Source organism: Vipera ursinii (genome assembly GCF_947247035.1).
Source record: "Vipera ursinii genome assembly, chromosome: 3".
Lineage (NCBI taxonomy): Eukaryota > Metazoa > Chordata > Lepidosauria > Squamata > Viperidae > Vipera > Vipera ursinii.
This window is the reverse complement of record NC_139516.1, coordinates 212698461-212725493: the sequence shown is the minus strand read 5'-3', so window position 1 is coordinate 212725493 and position 27033 is coordinate 212698461. Positions and strand designations below refer to the sequence as shown.

At 52.6% G+C, this 27033-nt stretch overlaps 1 protein-coding gene across 1 annotated transcript; it reads left to right on the top strand.

Moving 5' to 3' along the window:
* IQANK1 (IQ motif and ankyrin repeat containing 1) lies at positions 1-27033 on the top strand (the record flags this gene model as incomplete). Its single annotated transcript, XM_083360361.1, has 15 exons — positions 1-97; positions 1400-1480; positions 5494-5627; positions 6278-6442; positions 7393-7584; positions 20722-20847; positions 22266-22405; positions 23297-23351; positions 23515-23607; positions 24091-24199; positions 24531-24627; positions 24715-24849; positions 25067-25195; positions 26348-26518; positions 26673-27033. 15 exons carry the CDS (start codon positions 1-3, stop codon positions 26797-26799), a joined length of 1851 nt encoding a protein of 616 aa, XP_083216487.1. The 3' UTR covers positions 26800-27033.

Genomic DNA, 27033 nt, shown 5'->3' with positions numbered 1-27033 from the left:
ATGACTTCCAAGAAAGCTGCCGGGAGGACCCTGGTGAAAAAGGGAGCCAAGGCTACGCTTCCAGCCAAGCCGCCTGGAGCAGCCCCTGGGAAGCCAGGTAGCAGAGCAGCGGGGCATGGGGGTGAGGGCTCTCGGCAGGCTCCCCAAAGAAGGGGCAGCCAGAAGGCCCGCAAGCGGTGACCGAGAGCTGTAGAAGGGGCTGAGGGGAAAGTAGGAGGGGGCAGGGGTAAGAAAGCGTGACTTTGGCCTAGGCTTTGGTAGCAGAATCTCAGGGGGGGGAGGGGGTCAGTTGCCCCTGCACTCAGTTGGGGCGTCTGGGGTGAAGGCAGGAGCAGCTCAGCGGCTCCAGTGAGGTTGAGAGATTCTGTGCTGGGGGAACTGGTGGGCGGTGGTTGAACGTGCTACCAAGGAGAACGAGCCAGCTGCCTTGGGCTCCGCTGTCTGACTGGCGGGCATCTTAGTTGGCGAGGGCCCTTGACCCCTTAAAGAGGGCCTCTGTGTCTGGGCCTTGAGCTGGATTAGCCGAGGGTATCTGGGCTTTGAGAAGGAGTTCGGCACAAGGCCGCTCTCCTTCTTCCAGCCCCGAGGCCAGCTCCAAACTGGGAACCACAGCACAGCGCACAATCCTGGGACAGTGCGACTGTCATAAATACGCTTCAGTTGCCAAGTGTCTGAATTTTGATTACGTGACCACCGGGGGGGGGGGGAGATGCTGCAGGAGCCATAATGTGAAAAACAGTTATGAATCACTGTTCATTGTCACTCCAAATGGTCACTAAATGAAACGTTGTAAGTGAAGGTCTACCTGCACTTGCTGGCCACCTCCCGACCAGACCAAACTCTTGTCCTTACATCGTGAAAGAAACTATTTTATTATTTTTGTTATTTGTGTGATTTGATTTTATTTATGTTATTTAATTTTTGTTAGCAGCCTAAAGTTCCATTTAGCAACCGGGTAACCACTGACATTAAACAAAAAATCAAATACAAATACAAGTGGGAAGTGGTACTTCCCCGCCTCTTCTTTTCTTTGAAATTCCCTTCGTTTTTTGGATAAACCGACCAGAGAATTTCCTTCCAGGAAACGCCGGCTCAGTCGCCGGGCATATCCTTTTTTCACCAAACTTTGCATTGTTGTGACACTTAAAATGTGGCCGTTGAAAGCAAGGAAGAAAGTGGAGTTTTGGGAGGCGTGAGAGACTGGAGAAGCATTTCACAGAGGTCAGGCTATGAGGCACCCGGGGACTTTGCAGGGACTTCTGTCCCCCCTGGACTGAGCCTTGGCAGCCGGCCTCACTCAGCTCTTCCGGTCACCCTATTCTAGAAAATGGGGACTTCTGGGGATTGTGGGGGTGTCTGGTTTACATTCGGACTTTCTCTCCTCTTGTGACATTTTCAGGCCACCAAACAGATGGGGAAGATGCAGCCCCAGCAGATGACCCTTCCCACCGGCAGGAGTCCCCCAGCAGCCATCCCACAGGTAGGTAGGTGGGCACGGGGTCGTGCCTTGGCATTTGCACTGTCTTTAAATGGGAATGGAAATGGCCGAGCTCCTGCCAAAGTAAAAAAAACCCTCACAATAACTCACGTCCTTGTAAACTCCAGATTAGACTACTGTAACGCACTCTACATGGGGATCCCATGAAGATCATTTGGAAACTTCAACTGCTGCAGAAGGCGGCCACGCAGGCAGTCACGTGTGCCAGATGCACGGAACACGTAACATCATTCCTGCGTGGGCTGCAGTGGTTACTGGTGTGTTTCCAGATGTAATTCAAGGTGCTGGTGGCTCCCTATAAAGCCCTGCATGGCTTGGGTACCTCAGGGGTACCCAAGGGATCACCTTTTCCCCCCAAATCTCTACCTGTCAAACAGAATGGACCTGCTGCAGATCCCGTCAGTGGAAGAACGTCGGCTGGCAGGACCAGAAGGGGAGCTTTCTGAGCAGCGGTCCCTATTCTGTAGAACCACCTCTTCCCTTCAGACACCAGAAGGGCCCCAACCCTCTTGGCCTTCCCTAAAGCTCTAAAAACCCTAGCTCTGCTCCCAAGCCTGGGCTACACGTGCCAAGGGAATTGGTGGGGCTGCCTTTGGCTCCTTCTCAGGGTCAGATCACAGTCTAATGGCAATGAGCTGCACGCCCTTGTGGGAGGGCAGGACCTACCACGTGGGTTCACCACCAACTACTGATGGGCCCAGATGGGTTTCAGAAGGGACTAACCGCTGCATAGTATTGATGAGCTCTTAGTGGCTGCTTGGAAGGCTGAGCTCAGGATAGGATTGCGCCCATGCGGCCTGTCCTGACCCATAGACCTCTTCCTCCCCCATGATGTGCGAGGGAAGGGAGGGGGATGAAATGTCTAGAGCGCTGCTGGCGGAAGACAAGGGATGAAGTCGATGGTAAGAGCTGCTGTTAAGGGCTGCCTGGCGGCCCATTTGGGCAGAGAGGTGCAAGTACTTCCCTGCATGAATTGTGTCTGCAGTTAATTAGCCAGTGACCCTCTTGAAGGAGAGCTGGTCCACCTGATAGGGCACACGGAAGGATTTGCTGATTTTCTGGAAGACAAAACCACTCGGCTTGATTCTCAGTGAGATTCCTGCATGGTTGCTGGTCCGGGGGAGGCCGTCTCTGGCCTTGGATGGAGGGGCCTCTGACCCAGACAGACCCAGTGCATAACCTTGGAGTTCTCCTGGACTCCTGGTTGAGGAGCACATGGCAATTGTGGCCAAGAGGGCCTTTGGACAACTGTGCACCAGCTGTGTCCTTTGCTGGACCAACAATCCCTGCTTACAGTCACTCATGCCCTAGTTACCTCCCGTCTTGACTACTGCAAAGCACTCTACATGGGCCTGCCCTTGAAAAGCATCTCGAAGCGCCAGTTGGTTCAGAATGCAGCAGCCCACATGGTTTTGTGCAGAACCAGGTGGGCATATATATCATCAGCCTGCAGGAGCTGCATTGGCTGCTGATTTGTTTCCAGGTGCAATTCATTGCTGGTTGTTGCCTTTAAAACCCTACATAGCTTGAAAGCAGGTTAGCTGAAGGACCGTCTCTTCCCAGTTCCATCCACCCAGCCCAGCAGAATGGGGAGGCAGGGAGCGTGGCGGGTCCCCCCTCCTAAGGAGGTCCATCCGGCAGGACCCAGAAGAACTCCGTAGTGGCTCCCTTGCTTTGGAATATCTTCCCTGTGGAGAGTAGACTGGCCCCCACTTCGACATTTTCTCGGCAGAGCCGGTTCTGCCAATGGGCCTGGGGAACTCCTGAAATGGCTTGTTTGATTGCATGTTATCGCCAGGAGTGTGTGTGAGGGTTAGTTTTTACTCTTTTTATATGGGGTATTTTGTTGTTTGTAAGCTGCCTAGAGTCACTTACCCTGTTGTTGTTAGTTGCGAAGTCGTGTCCGACCCATCGCGACCCTATGGACAACGTTCCTCCAGGCCTTCCTGTCCTCTACCATCTTCTGGAGTCCATTTAAGCTCACGCCTACTGCTTCAGTGACTCCATCCAGCCACTTCATTCTCTTGTCGTCCCCTTCTTCTCTTACCCTCAACCTTTCCCAGCATTAGGCTCTTCTCCAGTGAGTCCTTCTCATTAGGTGGCCAAAGAATTTGAGTTTTACCTTCAGCATCTGGCCTTCTAAAGAGCAGTCAGGGTTGATCTCCTCTAGGACTGACTGGTTTGATCGCCTTGCAGTCCAAGGGACTCGCAGGAGTCTTCTCCAGCACCACAGTTCAAAGGCCTCAATTCTTTGGCGCTCAGCCTTTCTTCCGCTCCAACCCATCCTCTGGGGCACCTGAGGGATCCCCTTTTCCCAAGAGTCTCTACCCGTCCATCTAGATTGAGCTGAATGGGCATGCTGCACATCCCGTCAGCCAAAGAATGACAGCTGGTGGGGACCAGAAGATGAGCCCTTGTTCTGTGGAACATCCCCCCTTTGGAGATCAAAATGGCCCCAACCTGCTCAGACTTTCACAAGGCCCTAAAAACCTGGCTTTCTTCTCGAGTCGGGGGTGGTGGGGCTGAACATAGCCCCAAGACCTCCGCATCTTTTCTTTATTGCAGCAACCAGGACTGGATGCAGCATTCCAGTTGTGGCCTTACTACCGCAGTATAAAGCAGCATTATTATTTCTCATAAACTTGATGCTGTCCCTCTGTTGATGCAGCCCAGGACTGCCTTGGCCTTTTTGGCAGCTGCAGCACACGGCTGGCTCATACTAAGTGATGGTCCTCCAGAACACCTACATCCCTCCCATAGGCACTTGTGCTCGGGAATGCTGAGTCCACTTCTGGACACCACAATACAAGAAGGCCACTGGGGAACTGAAAGGCTGCAGAGGAGAGGCACTGAACCTGGCAATGTTTCTGAAAATCACTGGCTGGAAAAGGTTGTTTTTTGTTTTTGTTTTTTAAAAAAGACATCTAAAAGGCCAGCATTGATGTCCTTTACCTGGTGCAGAGCCGAGGGAGAGGCAGTACAGGCCACATGTTATGTTCCAGCCGCAAAACAGTCCCCCTCCCCCATGGCAGAATCCATCCAGGATGACCCTGCATCCAGTTGGCCAAGGCCCAAGCCATCCCCTTGCCAGGCTGTATTTGAGACTAGGGAGGACCCACAAGGCCAGCATCAGTTAAGACCGCATGGACTGTTGTGATTCAGCGTCAGGCTGTGGTTTCGGCAGCTGAGTTGGATGATTCTGAAGAGGAGGAGGAGGAGGGGTTTGGAGAGCCTTTGGTGTCAGAGGAAGGTTCTGATGCACAGCAGAACTCTCAGCCTGGCCCCTCCCGTCTTGTTCCTCCTCAGACCCAGCTGTGTGAGCATGAAGGATTGGAAGAAGACGATCCACAGCTGGCTCTGTTCAGGGACGCTAGGAGCAGGAGGCAATCTAGCAGAACTGAGCAGAGGAAAGCAATGAGGCAACTCGGGAGAAGGCAATGAGAAGCCATGCCTTGGGACTGCTGTTAAAAGGGGAATGTGTGGGAGGTGCTGGTTGCTGAAGGCAACCATTTGAAGATCCTCTGCTTGAGTCCTGGTCTGTTACTGTTTAACTCTTGTTTAACCTTTTTGGTTTAAGTCTTGTTTGAACTTTTGATTAACTTGTATAAATAAATTTGGTTGGGTTATTTCCAGCCTGTTGATTATAAAAAGGGGTTGTCCCTGACATTCAAACAGGGCCGGTCGTAGGCTGGAACAGAACCTGGACTTGGATTTCTGAAGGCCATAAATGGGGGGCTTGACTTTGAGCAACTTAAAGAGAGCTTTTTCAGGAGCCTTTAAATCTCCCAGTGAAGATCCTCTGGATCTGAAAGCTGACTTTCGAGTGCCCAGTTCAGCCTCTGCTGGGCTGACAGCTCTTTGGAACTTAAGCTGGCTGACGATGTTTTTTTCCCTGCAGTCAGTCCCCCCTCCCTAATCTTTCGTAGCAGAAAGGAGGATCAGCGATACCCTGGGAATCTCACTTAATGCCCTGGGCCTCTCCTTTCTGTCCCCAGGCTGGAGTCATGAGGCAGAAGCTGCGCTCACTTTGCAGTGTGCCTTCCGTCGGATCCTGGCCTGCCGGGAGAGAATGCGGAGACTGAAGCAGCGACAGGAATATGAAGAATTAATGGATCGCCTCCAAAAGGAGGTGAGGGGCAGCAGGGCACTGGCAAAGCAGGGGAGCCCATTCTGTGCAAATGCTGGCTGGCAGATGGCTGGACCCCAGTCACCTTTGTGGGCTAGGATGGCTAATTGTATTGAATCCTGGGTCCTGTCCAACAAGATGCAATTCAGTGGCGAGAAAAGTAAAGTTTTACAGTTAGGCGAGAAAAACCAAATGCACAGATATAGAATGGGGGGGCACCTGGCTCAACAGGTGCAACTGTAAGAGGGATCTAAGTGTCCCATTGGATCACTGTTTAAGTGTGAGCCAGTGGTGTACTGCAGCTGTCAAAAAAAACACGATGTGTTCCTAGGTTGCATCAACAGAAGGATAGCATCCAAATCACGAAAAGGGATAGTACTGCTTTATACCGCATTGGTGAGACCGGACTTGGAACCTTGCGTCCAGTCCTGGATGCCGTGATAGAAAAAAGATGTTGAGACTCTGGGAAGAGGGCAGGGAAGAGCAACAAGGAGGACGAAGGGGCTGGAGGCGAAACCGTAGGATGAAGGGTTGCAGGAACCGGGTGTGTCCAGTCCACCAAGGGAAGAGCGCTCCCTGTTCCAGTTTGGGCCTGGCTGGCAGCCCCGGATCCTGGCTCTGAGGGGACCACCAGGAGTCTCTCTTTGTTGCAGGCTTTTGTGGCTCTAGTGAAAAGAGAGCAGGAGGAAGCTGAGCGGGCACGAAAGAAAGAAGAGGAGGAAAAGAAGCGGCAAAGAGAGGAGCAGCAGCGGAGAAAACGGATGCTGGAGGCAGCTTTTGAAGGAGACGTGGAGGAGATGAAGGCCGTTCTGAAAGAGGTAAAAATGAGCTTGTGGTTCCTCTTTCCGGCTCTGCACCCCGACAGGACCAGGTTGGAAGGGGAGATGCCCCTTGCCTGTTTTTGTTGCATTTTCGAGCTGTCTGGCCTTGGAATAGGTCCCAGGGGACGTTCTGAAGTACCCAGTGGTGCTTTTTCACAACGGAAAGGGGCATTTAAATGTCCTTCTGTTACTACAAGGCGGAACCCTGGATTCATGTGTGTATGTGGAGGGGGGGCTTTCCTCAGCCAGAGCCACAGGGCACAAACTGGAACGATGCCTGGCCTGGCCAGAGAGAGGGCTGGAAGGAGGAGGGAATCTATGTTCTGCCTTCTCCCCAAATCGCTCAACCAGAGATTGAGGCGTCTTCCGTATCTTACTGATTGCACATTATAAAATTCCAGACTTAATCATATAGTCTAGCGTAGAAGACCTATTCTGGTTTACCTGGAACTCCTGACAAGCCCAGTTATAGTTTTATGGAATCGCAGGATGGTTAGGGCCCAGGTCAGTCTCCGTCAGCCAAATAAGGTTGTTAACTTGGGTATTTGGAATTTGAACACTGGCTTGGCTCATCTTCCAAGTCTCACCCCTCATAGGTGGAGCTTCCTTCGTAAGACAGCTGTCACATAGGTAGTCCGCTCACTGCCGCCAGGCTCCTCCAGCCACTGTGGGAGGGGGCTGGCTTGCCATGCTGGCCCAGAGCGTCAGGGAGCTCCGGGCATTCTTGGGGAGGGAGGCGGGGAGGAAGGCTTCCCAAAGCAACAGCTTTGAACCTGTTTCATGACGGTGTATTTGCACAAACACCAGTGAGGAGATCAGAAGGGGGTGGGTGGGAGACGGGATGCAGCATGTATCGACCAGGCCCGAGACTCGCCTCGCCTTCTCTTACCTAATGCAGAGTGGTCAGTCCCCTCTTCTTGGACAAACCATCCACTTGCTCTTTCAAGGTGGCGGATCTGGACACCAAGAACGGTGTAGGAACAGATGAGAAGGGGAAGGTTGTCCGGCTCCAGCATCTCCTCAACATGGTGGACTGCACAGACGCCAATGGCAACACCCCCCTTTCTGAGGCCTCTGGAGGAGGCCATCCCGAAGCCATCCAGATGCTGATAGAAAATGGAGGCAATCCCAACAGCAGGGTGAGAAGACGGCGAGGGAGGTTTGCCGGGGGTGGTGTGGATGCAGCCCACCTGGGGGTCAAGCCTCTGCCTCCACGGTGGTCTGTGGCCTCAGCACCAGGGAGGGCCCTCGGCTGAGGGGTGGTGGGAGAGGAGGCAGCTTTTGGGAAGAGCCTGATTTAGGAAAGGACATCAGATGTGAGGAACAAAGGAACGATGGTGTGAACTTTGTTCCTCACATCTGTTCCTCACATCACAAACAAAGCAGATCTGTGCTGTGCAGCTTATCCTGGGCAGTCCTTGCATTTTGGATTGTAATGTCTGCACGCACATAGACACACACACAAACTACTCCAAGTAAGATCCTGCCTAATCTAACTGGATGATGCTGGGAAGGGATGACCAAACTAGGCACAGCAGGCCTTGATACATGTTCCAACATGCCTTCCTTACGGTCCTCAACTTTCAGCCTCTGATTTATCCTGTCAAGTGGAAAGGAGGTGAGCCTTTATGCTGAGCTTGAGCAAATTCATTAAGTGGGAAAAAGCTGACCCAGTCCCGGCATTCCTAGATCTTTTTCAAGGACTTTCTCGATCCATTTCAGCTGGACTTCTGGCCTGGTTTTTGGGTGAAAACTGCTTGGCTTACGCATGGGAGAGAGAGCCAGGAAGTGCAGCCTCCAAGCGGGACCTTTCCTGGCCTGAATGTAGAGGGTTCGCCCCCTACACAGGTTCCTGAATGGGCACCCCAAAAGTGGTTCTCAGGGTGTGTGTTGCACGGCATTGGCCCAATCTACTGAGTTGTCTCCTGACCTATTTATATATGAGACAATCGAATGAGGAAATAAAGGATCCAGTTTCTTCCTGACATAGATAAGAGACCCTCTTCCCTCTTTCCATCAGCTCTGCCAAGTAAGGTGGCGGATGTGCTCGCTCAGCAGCTGGGACTGGATGAGGGTTGGCAAAGTGAAGCCCAGTCCACACCAAGGAGGCAGTTATTGGGATACCCTTGTTTCATTCAGAGCAGTTATGAAAGTTTTGCCAGGGGACTCCCTCAGAACCAGAAGGGGGGCAAGAGAGGCCTACGACCTCTGAGACATGAAGTTGAGGGATGTTAGGCCCATTTACAGCACTGGAGTCATGTGAGATGGTCTCACGAGGTCGATGGATCGTTAAGGTGCTTCCGAGTAAAAGGCATCACGCAGAGATGCAATCATATGATCTTTATTCAACGATAGATTAGAGAGAAAGAATTACTTGGCATGGAGGCATCCATGCCTGCATGTGAGAGAGAACAAAAGAACAGAAGTAGACTAGAAGAGAGCAGAACTAGAACTAGAACTAGAACAGAGCAGCCCCTTGAGCAGAGGTATTTATGGGGGGTCTCAGCCCCTCCCTAACCATAAAACTCTCTCGCCAATGGGGCTGCAGGGGCCTGGGACCCCTGACTCATCAGTGGAAGCAAAGAAGCCTCTTTGCTCCCATCTGATGACCTTTTGGGGTAACTGCCATGGCTGGCACAAAAACATCTAACAATTCCCCTTCTTGCCAGCCAATGACAAGGACCAGTGAATGTATGTGAGGGACGAGCAGGTGTCATAGACATGCATAAACATGTTCAGAAGACCAAACACAAACGCTTACACAGAAGGTTGTGCCGGTCAATGGGAACAGGTTTGGTGAACAGATCAGCTATCTGGTCAGTTGTGTTACAATGCTCAACATGTATAAAACCCTCTTTGGCAAGCTGCCTGACATTTTTATAGCGTATGTCTATGTGGTGGGACCTAGAGCCCACCGCATATGCACCCGAGATTGCAATTGTGGCTGTGTTATCCTCTTGAATTTGGATGGGCAGAGGAGGAGATGCCCAGATGCTCGTTATCAGATCATTGAACCAAATCAAATCATTGGCCGTGTCTGACAGGCTGGCATATTCAGCCTCGGCCGTGGAGCAAGAAACAAATTTTTGCTGCCTAACATGCCAATGGACAGGACAGCCATTTAGCAATATGAGGAAACCAGAGGTGCTCCGTCTACTCTTGGTGTCGCCAGCCCAGTCTGCGTCTGAGTAAGCGGAGAGCTGGGCCGTCTTCCCCTTCTCTGGTTCCAGCACAAGGAGAGCATCGGTCGTGCCCCTGAGGTACCTAAGTACCCTCTTAACAGCAGTCCAGTGGAATTCCTTTGGGTGTTCCACTTGCCTGGACAGTAGATTCACAGCTAAAGCTATGTCAGGCCTGCTCCAATTGCTGATATATAGCAAGGAGCCAATCACAGATCTGTAAAGCTTATTATCTGTGAACTCAGGACCGTCCTTGTGAGTGTGATTGTAATAGTCACTTTGCATCGGGCTATGCGTTGGGTTAGATTCTGCCATTTTGCATTTGGCCAATAACTCCTCTATCTTTTCTTTTTGAGATAGAGCGAACCCCCCCCCCCCTTAGTGGCCAAGATGTGCACACCCAAGTACTTGTCAACCCGCCCCAAAGACTTCAGAGTAAACTTTTCTTCCAGGGCCTTGGCAAATTCATCACACCCTTCCTTGTCAGGCCCTACATATAGTAGGTCGTCCACATAAACTAACACCCGTTCTGTGGTACCCTTGGAGTTGCGTGTGAAGACACATTCATCTGCATGGGCTGCAGTGAAACCAACTCGTTCTAAACTTTTTCTAAGGCAGTCATACCATAATTTCCCCGACTGCTTAAGGCCATATAACCCTTTGTGGAGCAACCATGTGTTTCCCCCTTCCTGCTGGTAGCCAGGAGGGGCCCTCATGTAGATCTGCCGGTCCAAGTTGGCGTGGAGGTAAGCCGTCTGGATGTCGAATTGGAAGACTTTCTCCCCCAGAGCGGCTGCAGTTACGAGGGCGGCCTTGACGCTCTCTGCCCGGATGGTTGGAGAGTAGGTCTCCCTGTAGTCCTCCATGTAGCGCTGAGCGAACCCCTGAGCTACCAAACGGGCCTTATACAGGTAGAGACCATTGGCAAGTGGTTTGGCCTTGTAAACCCACCTTGTGCCAATGACTTTCCTCTCCTTTGGTGGTTGCTGGGGGGTGAAGACCTTGAGTCTTCTTAGGCTGTCCATTTCCTTCTCCATCGCGAGCTGCCATTTCTCCTGTTCTTCGATGGGCAGCTCCTGGATGTCAGAGAAGGATTTTGGGGTGACCACAACGCTGTTGACAGACGCGATGTGGCCAATGTCAATTCTCTTTGGCGGGACCCCTTTGTTGGACCGCTTTGACCTCCTTACCTTCTGCCACTCACCGCCCTTTTCTTCCGCGGGTCTCTGAGGCATCGCTGGGGGTGAAGACGGCATGTCTTCCCCCATGGGACTGGACGGCTCATCCTCTCCATCTGATCCAGGTAGGATGACATCTTCGTCTTGTTCCTCACTTTCGTCGGTGGCAGGGTATGTGGTCGTCTCAGGTGATGTCATGGTCGGTGTGTCCTTGCTGGGTCGGTTGACATATGGGCTCAGATCATTCGAGTGGATCTGGTCCAATTGGAGTCCTCTTCGAAAGAGGCAGATTGGGAAGTCACAGGCCTGCCCCCTTCTCCCAGGAAACGATAGGCCTTGGAGCCAGGAGCATAGCCCAAGAACCTCAGTCTCTGGGAGACAGATCTCCCCTTCTTCCGCAGCTGCTTGGGGATGTGCACCCATGCGTAAGAGCCAAAAACACGTAAATGTTCCAGACTTGGTTTCCTACCGTGGACCAGGAAAGCCAACACAGTGCTAGGCTGCATTAACAGAGGGATAGAATCAAGATCAAGTGAAGTACTAATACCACTTTACAATGCTTTGGTAAGGCCACACCTGGAATACTGCATCCAGTTTTGGTCACCACGATGTAAAAAAGATGTTGAGACTCTAGAAAGGGTACAGAGAAGAGCAACCAAGATGATTAGGGGGCTGGAGGCTAAAACATATAGGGAACGGTTGCTGGAATTGGGTATGTGTAGTTTAATGAAGAGAAGGGTGAGGGGTGACATGATAGCAGTGTTCCAATATCTCAGGGGCTACCACAAAGAAGAGGGAGTCAAGCTATTCTCCAAAGCACCTGAAAGCAGGACAAGAAGCAACAGATGGAAACTAGTCAAGGAGAGAAGCAACCTAGAACTAAGGAGAAACTTCCTGACAGTTAGAACAATTAACCAGTGGAACAACCTGCCTCCAGAGGTGGGGAATGCTCCAACACTGGAGGTTTTTAAGAAGAGACTGGACAGCCATTTGCCTGAAACGGTATAGGGTTTCCTGCCTGAGCAGGGGGTTGGACTAGATGACCACCAAGGTCCCTTCCAACTTTATATATTATTATTATTATTATTATTATATATGGGGTCTGGTCCACAAGACTGCTCCAGGTGCGGTTTAAGGTGCCTCTGTCCAGTATGATTCTGTGACCCCAGCGTCTGCAATCAGACTACGCATCATAGTTTGCAGGATTCCATTTCTTTTCTCAGCCACGCCATTCTGAGCGGGGGTGAATGGCGCAGTAAGAAAATGGCGGATGTCCTTACGCCTTACCCAGTCCTGAAATTTTCGGGACATGAACTCAGCCCCGCGATCGCTCTGCAGTTGTGCGATCTTGGTCTTGTACTGGGTCTCTACAAAGTTGTACAGTGACTTTATGGCGTCAAAGGCTTCGGATTCTTCTGTGAGGGTATACACGTGGCCGTATCGTGAAAAATCATCAATGGCAGTGAGAAAATACTGTCTTTTCCCTAGGGATGGTGTGAAAGGCCCAACCAAATCAACATGTACTAGTTGGTATGGGTATTGGGTCTTACGCAGTGACACATTAGGGATGGGGGCAGCCTTCCTCTTTGTCTTCTTGCAAATGGCACAGTCCAGGAACACCTCACAATCCTTGAGCTGGACTCCCTCAGCAAACTCTCCCATCTTTTTAACTACAGGGAAGCTCGCATGACCTAATCTTCTGTGTAAGAGATGGGCACACTTATCGTGGAGCAGCTTCCCCACTGACACCCTCTTGGCTCTAGTTGCCTTGAGTGGTGCTGTAGGTGCCTGCTGAGATTCAGGTTTCTTGCCCACACTGCCCTTGGAAAGCCTTGGGGCAGGCTGTGGGGGCTTGGGAGCAACCGCTTTGGCCTTGCGCTCCTTAAACAGCCTTGGGGCTGCCTGTGGGGCCCCTTCTGAGGTGGGTGGGTTCTCAGGGGAGAAGTATGGCAAACCATTTATGATGGCAATACTTCCAATGACCCTCTGGTTCTGGGTGACATGACCTCCCCCCTTGCGAAATAAAACTTCCACCTTGTCATCGTCACACAATTTGATAATGCTTAATAGGTTGTTGGCAATGGAGGGAGCATGAAATACCCCTTCAACTTTTCCTAGCCCGGGTACAGAGACAGTGCCCTCCCCAACAACTAAAGCTTTATCACTGTTTGCGACCTTGACAGATGAGTTAATTTTCTTTAACCTTTTAAACCCTTGACTCATATTGGTAATGTGAGATGAAGCTCCAGAGTCCAGTAACCATAAGTCAGTGGAGCTATCAGCCTTTGTGATGGGGGTGAGGGAACAAGTATGCAGAAAATTGCCCTTGGCACTACCTTTGCCCCCGCCATGCCCCCTTCCTTGCCCCTTGTCCCTTACTTGATTGGGACCACGTTTGAGGGCTTGTTGTTGATGGGGGCAGTCTTTCTTGAGGTGCCCCTCAGAGCCACAGATGAAACACTTAAGTAGAGCATTAACCTGCTCTGAGTTGTGGCGCCCCCTTCTGGCTTGCTGAGTGGTGACTCTGGCGTATTCTCCTGCATCTCTTTGCCTTCTATCTTGTTGATGAGTCTCCCTGTGAGGTAGGACAGTCATGGCTTCCTTCATTGTCCCCTCCAGTGAAACAATGAAGCTGCTCCAACTTCTGTCCAGGGAAGCCAGAATGACAGCGACCATGTTCGCATCAGTTACTGGGTGGTCTCTGGACACCAGTTCTGCCCTGAGTGCCTTCAATTTTCCAAGATGTTCAGGCATGCTATCTCCAAACCTCAATCTGGAGGAGTAAAACTCAGTTGTAAGTCTGGTGATCGAACCGATGCTGTCGCTGTTGAATAAATTGTATAATAACCACCAAACTTCACCAGCTGTGAGTCCATCTGGAATGCTGGAGAACAAGTTGCCATCCAGTGAGCTCAGCAGAGTGGTGTATGCTTGTCTATGACGCCACTCTTCTTGGGGTCCCCAGGGGAGAGGTGGCGGGTTCAGAACCATCTCTAGAGTCCCATCCTTTAATAGACATACCTGCACATCTCTATTCCAACTGTTGTAATTCTCCCCCCCCCCAAGTTGCAGTTTTTTAAAATCGTTTGGGAGGAGAGAGGCAGGTAAAAAAGAGTTCTTGTCGGTCCCACTTGCAAACATCTGAGAGCTGTCCATTGAGATGAATGGTAGAGGGATCCCTCTGGTGGTAGTTGGTGGGATTTTTCTCTGATTTTTGGATAGCTCCAACTGGGCATGCCCGGAAATCATGTGATCCGGGGGAGGGCGTTGTCCAAGTCTGCCAGCCAGCATTTGAGTTTGAGAAGAAGCTGAAGGCTGCAAAAGCTCCAAAGATTCCTCCTGAAGCCCCCCCGGCACTGGAATACTCACTGGGGGGGCGAAGATCGCAGGATGGAGGCTGGATGGCACATGGATTGCCCGGATTGCCTGAATTGCCCTGAGAAGCCCATCAGTGTTCCTGAAGAACCTGGGGGCGGCTGAAGACGACTCTGGAGGGGGGGGCTCTTCCGGGGCCCCCCCGAAGACCATCTGGCAAGCAGGGCGACTGGGCGGAGGCAAAAAGTAGGCTGGGGGCCCCGGGGGTTCACTAAGGGCCCTCTGGGGTTGCTGGACGTAGTTGGGAGGCTCTAGGCTGGACGCCTCCCGGCAGTTAGGCCCCGGGGAGAGGACTGGAGGCCGAGGAAGGCTGTCTACCCCCGATGTTGAGGCTGAAGTCGTTTTAGCCTCCAGAGCTGCAACCAGGGTCCGGATAGTTGCTCCAATCTCTGCTGCAGTAGGCGCGGCTGGGCAGGTTTCATTGTCATCATAGGCCTTAAGGCTTTCTGGTGGGGAGGACCAGGGGGTTTCCATGCTGCTTTGGTTGGATGCTACAGATTGCTGGGCCTCCAGGCTTGGTTGAGGCCTATCTTTATTAGACCATGTGGGTGTACTGGGGGCCGCCATCTTGTTTCCGGTATCAGGTCATGTGGGTGCCCTGAGGGCCACCATCTTGCTTCTGGTTGCCCCAGGAAGCTGTAGGTCACAGTTTGGCGGGAAATTTCACGCCAAAAGCTCTGGGGTCCTGGGGTCACTCAGGGTGGTGGGCGCCATGTTGGGGGGCCTCGTGGGCGCTGGGGGAGGGCTTACCCGGTGTCCAGAGTCCCTCTGCGCTGATATCCCTGGTGGGGGGGCTTGTGACATCCTTTGTGCTGCAAGGAACTTTAGAAGCAGCTCTTCGCATTCCTGTTCAGTTATCTGGCTCACACGGCGTTTGGCTTGGGCCAGGGCCGTTTCTGCTGCATCTGGGCAGTCTTGGGCGGACTGCAAGCCTTCTATGCTTCCCTCTGTGGCATGCAGCTGTAGGGAGGCATGTGAAGGAGTCCCTGGCGCTCCGCTGGATCCTCTGGGGCAGACATGTCAAACACAAGGCCCGGGGGCCGGATGCGGCCCGCAAAGTGGTTTCATGTGGCCCGCGAAGCCATCCTGGAAACAGTGAGGGAACGGCCCCCACTGCCATGGCCCTGGCCCAGAGACCCTCCTCCTGCCAGACCCCCTCAGGTCTGTCCCACTCCTGCCCAGGCCCCCATAGGCACCCTTGATGCGAACGATGTACAGCTGGCCACGCCCACCCAGTAGGCCATACGCACTCTAGCCATGCCCACCCAGTAGGCCACACCCACCCTGGCCAAACCCACCCGGCCCCTTGAGGGCAACCGCAATGCTGATGCGGCCCTCAGTGAAATTGAGTTTGACACCCCTGCTCTGGGGGAATGGAGGTCATCTGTGCTCTCACCTGGAGCGGAGCTCGCATCAGGGGCTGGAGGATGGGCTGCCATCTTTGATTGAAGACTTCTGGTCACAATCGGAGCCCTCCTGTCATCCATTTTAAATGGGTTTGTGCTGGAACTTACAGACATCTTGTAGTAGCTGCTGGTTTGGAAGCGTTGCCTTAAACCATCCTCTGGCTTCCAACTTGTGAGATGGTCTCACGAGGTCGATGGATCATTAAGGTACTTCCAAGTAAAAGGCATCACGCAGAGATGCAATCATATGATCTTTATTCAACGATAGATTAGAGAGAAAGAAATACTTGGCATGGAGGCATCCATGCCTGCATGTGAGAGAGAACAAAAGAACAGAAGTAGACTAGAAGAGAGCAGAACTAGAACTAGAACTAGAACAGAGCAGCCCCTTGAGCAGAGGTATTTATGGGGGGGGGTCTCAGCCCCTCCCTAACCATAAAACTCTCGCCAATGGGGCTGCAGGGGCCTGGGACCCCTGACTCATCAGTGGAAGCAAAGAAGCCTCTTTGCTCCCATCTGATGACCTTTTTGGGGAACTGCCATGGCTGGCACAAAAACATCTAACAAGTCAAGCCAGATTCGGAAAGCAGATTCCCCCTGAGAACGAGAACTCTCTCGTTCTCACCACACCTGCTGCCCACCCATCCACCAGCAGGGGGAGCGCTCGAGATAGGAATTGTTACTGTTTTTATTCATTTACAAAAGAATGCACCCACTCAATCCTTTTTACTATTCCCCCCCCCCCATCACAAGAATAAAGCTCAGGGGGAAAATACAGAAACAATGTTTCACTCATGAAAACCCTGGGTATTGTGAAAAGCAGAAACATTGAATCAGGGAACTCAATTTGTTGTTGTTGTTAGTTGCGAAGTCGTGTCCGACCCATCGCGACCCTATGGACAATGTTCCTCCAGGCTTTCCTGTCCTCTACCATCTTCTGGAGTCCATTTAAGCTCATGCCTACTGCTTCAGTGACTCCATCCAGCCACCTCATTCTCTGTCGTCCCCTTCTTCTATTGTCCTCAATCTTTCCCAGCATTAGGCTCTTCTCCAGTGAGTCCTTCCTCCTCATTAGGTGGCCAAAGTATTTGAGTTTTAGCTTCAGGATCTGGCCTTCTAAAGAGCAGTCAGGGTTGATCTCCTCTAGGACTGACCGGTTTGATCGCCTTGCAGTCCAAGGGACTTGCAGGAGTCTTCTCCAGCACCAGAGTTCAAAGGCCTCAATTCTTTTGCGCTCAGCCTTTCTTATGGTCCAACTTTCACTGCCATACATTGCAACTGGGAAGACCATAGCCTTGACTATACGCACTTTTGTTGACAGGGTGATGTCTCTGCTTTTTAGTGTGCTGTCTAGATTTGCCATGGCTTTCCTCCCGAGGAGCAAGCGTCTTTTAATTTCTTGACTACAGTCCCCATCTGCAGTGATCTTGGAGCCCAGGAAAATAAAATCTGTCACTACCTCCATTTCTTCCCCATCTATTTGCCAGGAATTGAGAGGGCCGGATGCCATGATCTTGGTTTTCTTAATGTTTAGTTTCAACCCAACTTTTGCACTCTCCTTCTTCACTCGCAACAAGAGACTCTTCAGTTCCTCTTCACTTTCTGCCATTAGAGTGGTATCATCTGCATATCTTAGGTTGTTGATATTTCTTCCAGCAATCTTAATTCCAACTTTTGACTCCTCTAGCCCTGCCTTTCTCATGATGTGCTCTGCCTATAAGTTAAATAGGCAAGGCGACAGTATACAGCCTTGCCGGACACCTTTCCCAATTTGGAACCAATCAGTGGTTCCGTGTCCAGTTCTCACTGTTGCTTCTTGGCCCGCATATAGGTTTCTCAAGAGACAAATAAGATGTTCTGGTACTCCCATCTCTTTAAGAACTTGCCACAGTTTGTTATGATCCACACAATCAAAGGCTTTAGCATAGTCAATGAAGCAGAAGTAGATGTTTTTCTGGAACTCTCTAGCTTTCTCCATGAACCAGCGTATGTTGGCTATTTGATCTCTAGTTCCTCTGCCTCTTCGAAATCCTGCCTGTACTTCTGGTAGTTCTCGATCCACATACTGCTGGAGTCTAGCTTGTAGGATTTTAAGCATAACTTTACTAGCATGAGAAATGAGTGCAATGGTGCGATAGTTTGAACATTCTTTGGCACTGCCTTTCTTTGGAATTGGAATGTAAACTGATCTTTTCCAATCCTGTGGCCACTGTTGAGTTTTCCAAATTTTCTGGCAAATTATGTGTAGCACTTTTACTGCATCGTCTTTTAAGATTTTGAATAGCTCAGCTGGAATACTGTCACCTCCACTAGCTTTGTTGTTGCTGAGCTTTTCTAAGGCCCACTTCACTTCACATTCTAGGATGTCTGGCTCGAGGTCAGTGACCACCTCATTGTGATTATCAGGGACGTTAAGCTCATTCTTGTATAGTTCTTCTGTGTAATTTTGCCATCTCTTCTTAATCTCTTCTGCCTCTGTTAGGTCCCTGCCATTTTGGTCCTTTATCATGCCCATTTTTGCATTGAACGTTCCCTTCATCTCTCCAATTTTCTTGAAAAGATCTCTGGTCCTCCCTATTCTATTGTTTTCTTCTATTTCTTTGCACTGTTCATTTAAGAAGGCATTCTTATCTCTTCTAGCTATTCTCTGGAATTCTGCATTCAATTGGGCGTATCTTTCTTTTTCTCCCTTGCCCTTCGCTTCCCTCCTTTCCTCAGCTATTTGCAAAGCTTCCTCAGACAGCCATTTTGCTTTCTTGCATTAGGGTTAGGGAACTCAATAGACAGACTAAAGATAAGGGGTAAAATTAATTATATTTGTTTGACAGGATTAAAACCCAAGGAAGCCAGTATTTTAGACCCATTGCTAGCCTTTGCAAAACAAGCTAAACCAATCTAATAACAAAAGCACACAAAGCAAGCCTCCAAATTACGAAATGCTTTAAAACTGTATAAACATCCTTGTACTCATCAACTCAATTTGTCAGCTATCCCAGAGCTACATGCTGTTGTTGGTTCTGCTCCTCAATGATCAGGAATCTTCTTTCCTAAGCAGCCTCCATTTTATTTCCAGCATGTTACTCCCGGCTTGCAACTGGACCTGATTTTTTCCCCCAACAAAACAATGCACAAATACACAAACACTGGCCCAATAGGAATTGTACACGGAGCTAGGAGGTGAACAGTCCAGCAGTCAAAGAACGGCCCCACCCTTTCCAGAGAATGACAGCAATAGCAACTACCACGCACTTAAGCTTTCTCTGGGCTGAGCTGCCCTCCTCTGCCTGGCCTTTCCAGCTCTCGAGGGAGCCTTCATTGCTCCTGTAATCCAGTGGGTCCCCCTTGATGCTCTTCTTCTCTTTCCTCCCATCTTTCCCAGCATCGTGGACTTCTTAGGGGAGCCAAGTCTTCCCATTTTGTGGCCAGGATCTGGTAATTTGATTATTTGTTCCTTGAGTGAGAACTCTAGATTGACTTTTTGTTTTTATAGCTATCTATGGTATTCTCAAGAGCCTTTTAAAACATCAAATTTCAAAAGTGCCAACACTGTTTCTATCCTGCTTCTTCAAACTTTCCCTTTCATAGAGAACCATTGTCTGAACAATCGTCAGTGAAGCTTCTCAGTCCCCATCCAGGCAGAGTTGTCTGGAAGTTGAGTCATAGCAACTGGATTTCTCTCCTTGCTGGTTTGAAAAATTTCGCTGCTTATTTTCCAAGGAGCTCCTTCAGTTCGGCAGAATCCGAACTGTTAGGCATATGGTGTTAGCCTACAATGTTGGGTTGAAAATATATTAACCATAATGCTATGTCTTTAAGAAGTTAATTGGCCAATGGGTGTGTGTTCTTATGGCCATAAGAGGAAGCTAGAAACGTAGCTTCTCTCTCTCTCTGAATTCACTGATATCTACTGTTACTGTTTTTGCTCTGCTGTTGGTTTACTACTGTTGTAACCTGAACTGTGTATTTGACCTCTGGACCGGTAAGAAGACTGTAGTTTTGGATTACTCTTTGGACTGTTGCTATTGTTTATGACCTGGACTGTTTATTTTTTGACTGTGCATTTTTCCAACATATGAACATCCTTTCGAAGGACTTCCTTGATACCCTCTGCCAAAGCCAGCCTCCTGTAAGGTATTTCTTGGCTGCCGGTTCCTTTATTGTTAATAGTTGTTCCCAGAAGGCAGAAGCTGCTCCCCTCCCCCACTCCTCTGCAGGGTCTTCACTGTCCCTTCAAGAGAAGGTGGACGCCTCTTTGCAAGGGGGGGGCATCCCTGGATGCCTTGCAGAAGGTCGTGGGGCTCCTTGAAAAGGCCCTCATGAGCTCCAGCCATGCCCCAATGGCCCCCTTTAAGGGTCTCTTTTGGAGAACGTGCTGAGGCACCGGTTGAAGCGGCTTATCAGCGCCCCCCTATTGGGTCGGCATGTTGGAACCACACTGGCTGCTGCACCAGTGCCTGGACAGAGGAGCGTGGCCCTCTCAGCATGGCATCAGGATTGGCAGAGTGTGGCTCCGTTTCACAGGAGCTCCATTCCTTCCTGGGCTGGGGCTGGAGGAGGAACGGCTGAGCGGTTGGCTCGTCTTTTGTGGCCTCCTTCCCCCGCCCTGAAAATTGGCTTCCTCTTGGTTCTAGACCTGGTTGCGCACCCCTTGAATGAGCAGGTGTGCAACCTGCCACCCAGTCCACAGTCAGGAGAGTCTGTCCCGCCTCAGCCGGTGCACCAGATAGGGCTGTTCCGGTGGCAGGAGGCCTCTGCACGAGGCGGAGTGGATGTGGTGTCCCTGGGACACCCTTGATGATCACTCAGAAGTTGCCCTGGGAGCAGAATCTGGAGCCCATCTATTGTGAGGGTGTCAGCTCCATGGCAACAGTTTTATTTGACAGCAGAGGTTTCCCAGGCGTAGCTCAAGAGGATGAGTTTAAATCCTACCTGACTTGACTCCCAGAAAGCCTCAGGATGCCCCCTTTTGTACTACATCTGCTCACCCAGTGCAGTTCACCTAACAAGTGATGTGACTGGCAGAACCTCCTTCCTTCCTTCCTTCCTTCCTTCCTTCCTTCCTTCCTTCCTTCCTTCCTTCCTTCCTTCCTTCCTTCCTTCCTTCCTTCTCTTCTTTATCCTTTCTTCTTTTTTCTTAGGGTGCCTTTAATCGGACTCCTTTGTACCGGGCAGCCTTTGGGGGACACTTGGCAGCAGTGGAACTGCTTCTCCAGCACGGAGCTGACCCTCGACTCTATGCTGATGATGGCAACACACCGGAGCAGGTATGCCTGCCCCTCCTCCTCCTCCTCCTCCTCCCCCTCAGCTGTGGCTGAGTGAAGCTGCCTTGCAGGAAAAGGCCCTATTAGCTGTTCCTTGCAAGGTAAGCAGCATTTTCCCAAGCATAAAAAGTAGAAAGTCAAAGTAAGGGGAAGGTGTGATCGCCTTTGAAGCCCAGCATGGCATGGGTTACTTGAGGGACCGTCTCACCCTGATGGGACAGGCCCGCCCCACCCTGTGCTGGCAGAGGAGGCAGGCTGCTGCATGTCCCATCAGAATGGCATTTGGACTGGTGGGCTCCAAGTGAAGACCCTTCTCTGCAGCGGCCCTGGCAGCGGCCCTGTTGCAATCTAGCCCCCCCTCCCCCTGAGTTGAGATTTGCCCCCACCCCCACCCTCCTGGACTTTCTAGAGGCCTGAGGCTCTGCCAGTGGCCCCAGGGCCCCAGTGAGGTGGTTGCTGGAGGAATAGCAGTGCCCACCTCTCAACGTCTTCATGTTCCTCCTATCACACCTAGAGCAAGGTGGGAAGAGGCACCTGAGCTTCCCCGGCAGAGACTGGAAGTATAGTACTGCGCCCAATGGAATGAATGACCTCTCCCAGGAGCCTCATTGTAAAGGTTCAACAGGAGAAGGGAAAGACCAGACCCCTGAGAGACCCAAGACATGCTGGGGCCAGGGACAACACTGACTAAATCTGGTCAGGGAGGAAGGAGACGAGCCACTCCAAAGCAGTGAGCCCCACTCCTGAGCCCTCAAGGGGATCCAGAAGTATCACACGGTTGATGGTATCAAAAGCTGCCCAGACTTCCAGGACACACACACACACACACACCCCTTCAAAAGTCATCCATCCATTACTTTCTCAAGTAATCCTGTAAAGAATAATCCGTCGGCTTTCCCCTGATCTGTGCTTACCCAAAAGGAAGCTGGTCACCTGAGACGGAGTCACCGTTCCATCCATAGATGCAATAAGAGCAGAGCAATAAGTCTTCCTGGTCACTCTTGCTGCCACAAGGCAGGTCCTAACCAAGACTCTCACCTGTATTCAGTCAGCTTCACTCCTGCAGTGAGTCCAGGTCCGGTCAGTTGGACCAGGTCCGTTTCCCATAGTGGCTGTGAACTCCTGACCCTAACCCTTGACTCCAGGCTCAGAGAAGGCAGATGGAAGTCCACAAGGCCAAAACTGGTTCCTTGGAGGCTTTCAATGGGCCAAAGACCTGGATTGTATGCGCCCCATATGGGTGAGTGGCTGGGTGTGTGGTTGGGAGACTCCCCAAAGGCTGTGCTTGACAGCGCCAAGCCTTGGGCATAGCAAAGGCCCTCTGCTCCCCAGAGGGAATGGCCCTGGTCATCCTTAGTGGTCAAGAATACTATTATTGCTGTGAGCATCTCAGGCCATGGCCTTCTGCTGTTCCTCTCAAGGTTGCTTCTCTGGACAGTGTGGTGGCCATCCTGAATGCCTGGGACATCACTCTGACGGACACCATGCTTCAAAAGATGGAGGCTGAGCAGCAGCGGAGAGTCCAGCAGAAGCAGAGGCACAAGGAAGCTGAAGTGCGCCAGTGAGTCCCTTCCTCCCCTCTCCGTCCCCTTCCCCCCACTGCAGCGCTTGCGATGGACTGGCATCTGGGGGCCCTTTGGGACGACCTTGTTGCCTTCATGGAACAGGTCTGTCTCCCATGGCCATCGCCACTGCTGCTGCCCGCAAAGCCCAGGTATCCCTCCAGAATTGCCCTGCAGTTGGCCTGGTGGAGCGGTGGCAGGGGGTGGGGACTGCAAGCTGGCTGACCACTCTTGAGCCCAAGCAGTGCAGGGATGACGGAAGGGCATCAGCTTCTGGAAGCCCCCTAGGCCAAATCCCTCAGGACCTGAAGAATCTGTTCTTTAGGTGGGTATGGCTGGGAGGGGGTTTTAGCCCTGCCCCCCCCGAGAGCCTCTGTGCCGATCTTTTTCCACTTTAACACACACACACACACACACACACACACACACAGACAGACACACACGATGAAGCAGGGTGTCCTGTCTCCTCTTCTTCAAATTGGACCTGTTGAACTGTGCTCTGTACACTACTGATGCAAATTGTGTAGGGCTGTCTCTCGCCAAGGAGCGAGAACCAATCCCCGAGAAAGTATTGTGACAGCGTCCCCCTGCTCCTAGCTTCTGAAGAGGGGGTGCAGAAGGACCCTGACCAAGTGGCATGGAAGCAAAGGCAGGAGACTGTCTGGACCCTCTTTTTTATAAGTGTGTGTGTGGTGGTGGTGGTGGGGGGCAAACAGCAACAGCATCACTCAAGGAAGCCTTGAGGGAACCTGGGTCTTCAGGACAGGAGGGGTCACAAAGCCCCACTCCAAGGACTTGGCCCTTCAGAGAAGCAGGAAGACGGTGGGTGTGAGAAACATCCTCCCCACAAGTGGCTCAAAGGGGCCCCTGACGCCTCTTGGTCCCCACAGGACCACTGAAGCCGTGGAGCAGCTGGCCAAGGAGCACGAGAGATGCAGCAGGGAGGTGAGGTCCAGTGCCGCCTCCGTCCCTGGGAGCCTCTCCAGTTTGCCACCCCAGAGCCCGCCAGACGTTGCTCTTGACCTGGGGGCTTTGGCCTCCCTGTGGCCTGGTGGGATGGCTCCCTCCACTTGAACCTTCCCAGGCACACGGCCTCCCTTCTTTGCAGCTGCAGCAGGCCTACGCAGAGCTCAACCGACGGATAACGGAGCACGACAAGTGCCAGCGGAAGCAGATGGGGAACGCAGAGCTGACCCTGCACGTGAGCACCGCTCCCCTTCCCGGGTGCCTCCCTAGGGTGCCCTCCACAGGGATGTTTGTGTGCTGCCAATTGCCAGGCTGTGGAGCTCTGAGCTCTCTGCCAGGGCACGGTGAGATTTTCCCTGTAGTGTAGGCCATCTGGGAGCTGGGTGATGGGGTGCAGGTGGCCAGGTGCGACCCGGCCATCTGCAGGGCCTGGGAAAGGAGGCCCCCTCAAGAATTCAGAGGAAGTACTGGATTGCTGTGGCTATTTCTCTCGGGGGGGGGGGGAGAGATGCCTGCAATTGGGGACAGATGTAAGTAGCTAACAATTAAGTGCCAACCGTGGGCAGGACACCTGGACTTCAAATAATATATTCCCTGGGCAGCGCCAGGGGAGCTGAGTGAGGCAGAGGGCTCACCCCGCTTTACTCCTTCGCCAGACAAGGGAAGGCTCCCTTGGGCCAGGTCCGGCCTTTCTAGCCAGGGGTGTTTCCTGGGACAGGCCATAGCTGATGCGGAAGAGCTGGTGGAGAAGCTGCGCCTGGTTGCTGAGGAAGCTGAGGAGAAGCTGTCCCTGGCCCGCCTAAAGCTGCGAGAGCAAATGCAGGAGGGTCAGTGAGGAGGTGGACGGTGGTTGCAAGGGGCTCCTCCAGAGAGGCTCCTGGGCTGGGGGCTTAGCTCCTGCCAGGACCCTTTTTGAGCACAAGCGACCTTGCCCCAAACCAGAGAGCAGGGCTCATCCTTGTCCTGGCCCAGTTGGGGAGGGAGAGGAGGAAGCGGATCCAGCATCCTGGCAGGTGTGGCCGGACACCAGAAAGACAGCTGAGCAGGCCCTGGGGAGCGGGCCCCAAGGGAGAGGGCAATGCTGCACTGCTGGGCTTCCCTCGTGGCATGGAAGGCAAGGGCCGGTCAGACTCTCACCAGCCTGCTCTGCCTTGGCAGGTTTGCCATCCGAGATTCCGGGCCTCACGTGCTCTGTGCAGGAGCTGGACGATGTGCTGATGAAAGACGTGGGTGGGAAAATGCAGGCCGACGGGCGGTGAGTGGTGGGAGGCCCCTCCCCAGCAGCCGTCCCCAGGAAGCTGCCTGGGCTCCAGCCCCGAGCTCTCTCCTTCTCTCCGCACAGCTGGCCCCTGGTCATCGACCCCTCTGGGCAAGCAGCAATTTTCCTGCGCTACCGTGACACCAACTACCTGAACACTGCCAATCCTGCCGACATGGCCGTGGAAGCCATTCGCCTGGCCTTGCTGGGGTCTCTTCGGTAGGGCTCGGCCACAGAGGAGGCCCCTTCCCTCTAAAGGAGCACCGATTCAGGTGCGGTGTGGGAGGGGCGGCAGGTGTGCCAGAAACGACGTGGGTGGGCAGGGGAAGCTGCGTTCTGGCGAGAAGCACCAGAGGGACCTTCCAGCTGGAGATGTCCATGGGGGAAACAACTCTCTTCCCCCCCCCCCCCCGGGCTCCGCTCCGCCCATCGCCAGCTATGGAAAGCCCCTGGTCTTTGATATGATGGAACTGGACATGTTTGACACGGTGAAAAAGCAGTTGGAACGGCTGGAGACGGGCCTCACCCAGGCGCTGCTGAGCAAGAAAATCCTGGAGAACGAAAGGTGAGCCCTTTAACGATGTACCAACAACCAAACTTCTGATGCGGCAGAGCCCTCTCGGGTGCCGGAGAACCCAAGAATGGGGTGGCTGGAGGTCATCTGAAGGAAAGAGAGGAGGGCCAATCACTGGCCGTGGGATAGAGAAAACAGATCTTGAGCTTCTGGGATGAGGCGGAGGGCCCTCCCAGCAGTAGCAGCTGTGGATATTCCTGGGTCCCCTTCAGTGGACGTTGGTCTGAGGCTTCCTGGCACCAATAGGGGCCGAGATGCAATTTCTGTGGGCTGTGTGAATCTGGTCATTTCCAAAAAGGGAGCCCGTGGCACTCAGAAGAGCATCACAAACAAAGCCAACCATCCCCATCCATCACACATCAAGTAAAACCATTTGGCCTAGTAAGCCCAGAGAGGGACTCCATGGTGGCTGCATTCATACAACATGGTCAGCAGCAGATAAGTGTCTTGGCGACAGATTAACCAAAGAATCAAACCACTTACTGGATTTACAAGAACGTCGCAGGGGAACCAGCTGGGCTGAGTTGAAACAGAAAATTCGAACCAAGGTCGGCTCTAACCAAGCTTAGTGTGTTGTAAGAAGGCAGCCCCAGGTCTTCCCTGTTTAAAGCACTGCCGTGAGCAAAGGGCTCTCACATGTAGGTCAGTTGCAAGTGCTTTTTTCCTGGGGGCATCTTTTCGATCCTCCCCTCCTAGCTTTCCTTTCTTTGGAATCTTCCCAGCTTTGTACTGCTGCAACACCTCCCCCCCCCCCAAGCTGGGTTCGCACAAGGCACTTCTGGACCCCCAACTCCCTGCCAGAGAGGAGGATTAGCGTCCTACCAGCCTTGGAGTTCATCTGGCCCCAGCATCCTACCGTGTTCCTCGGGGCTTTTGTCGACAGGCTGACCCATCGCTACCCCACTGGATGAAGGGAAGCGCCCCACTTGCGTTCTGCCATCCTCAACCACAGTCACACTCGGGGAGACAGGCGGTCCCAAGGGAGGGGCCATTTGATTGCTCTGCCTCACCCCCACCTGCAGCACAGGGCGTTCCCCACCTGAGGGCACCGCAAGTTGCAAGCCAGGCCCTCCCTCGGGCACCGTCTTGCTCTCTGCCCAGAATGGCCAGGCCTTCGGATCCCTTCTCCTCCCCCTTGGGCAGGTATCGCTCCTTACTGAGGCCAACAGATGGACCAGAATATGCCGAGACTGAATTTCAAGTTGCTCGGATCGAGAAGTTCAGGCTCTTCGTGGTCACCAAGCGCCACCACCCCCCTGAAGACCTGCTGCAGACCCTCCTCCCTGTCCAGGTCCTCCTGTCTGGGGCCAGGCGGTAGGCACAGCCAGGCAGTGCCCAGTTCAACAGCACCCTGAGGGGTGCGTGCTTATCTCGCAGTGACCCACAGCGGGGAGGATGGGTAGCGCCCACCCCCTGGTGCAGCAGCAGCAGATGAGGCTTCCCCTGACTACCCTCCTCTATTTCTCAGAAAGCCGGGCTTCGGAAGACCACCCCCCTTCCCCAAGTGGCTCCTGCCAGCCCTGTGCGCAGACTGGGAGGGAGGAGCCCGGAGGGCCTTCCTGTCGTTACCTTTGCAGACCATGAAGAAGCCGTGAGCACCAATAAAGAATTGTGCCTTTGGAAGGTTCTCAAGTTGGCCTCTTCTGAGCCTTTGTCCTCAGCCCCCCGACTTCTGCAAGGTCCCCTCCAGGAAGGTCCCTGTGCCACCGCACGCCTGGACGAGGGCAGCTTCTTGAGGCCTCTGCCTGCCTGCCGCTCCCCTTATCCGAGTCATTCAATGCTGACCCCTTAACAAAGGACAACTCCCCTCTTTGGGTCCAATGACGTGG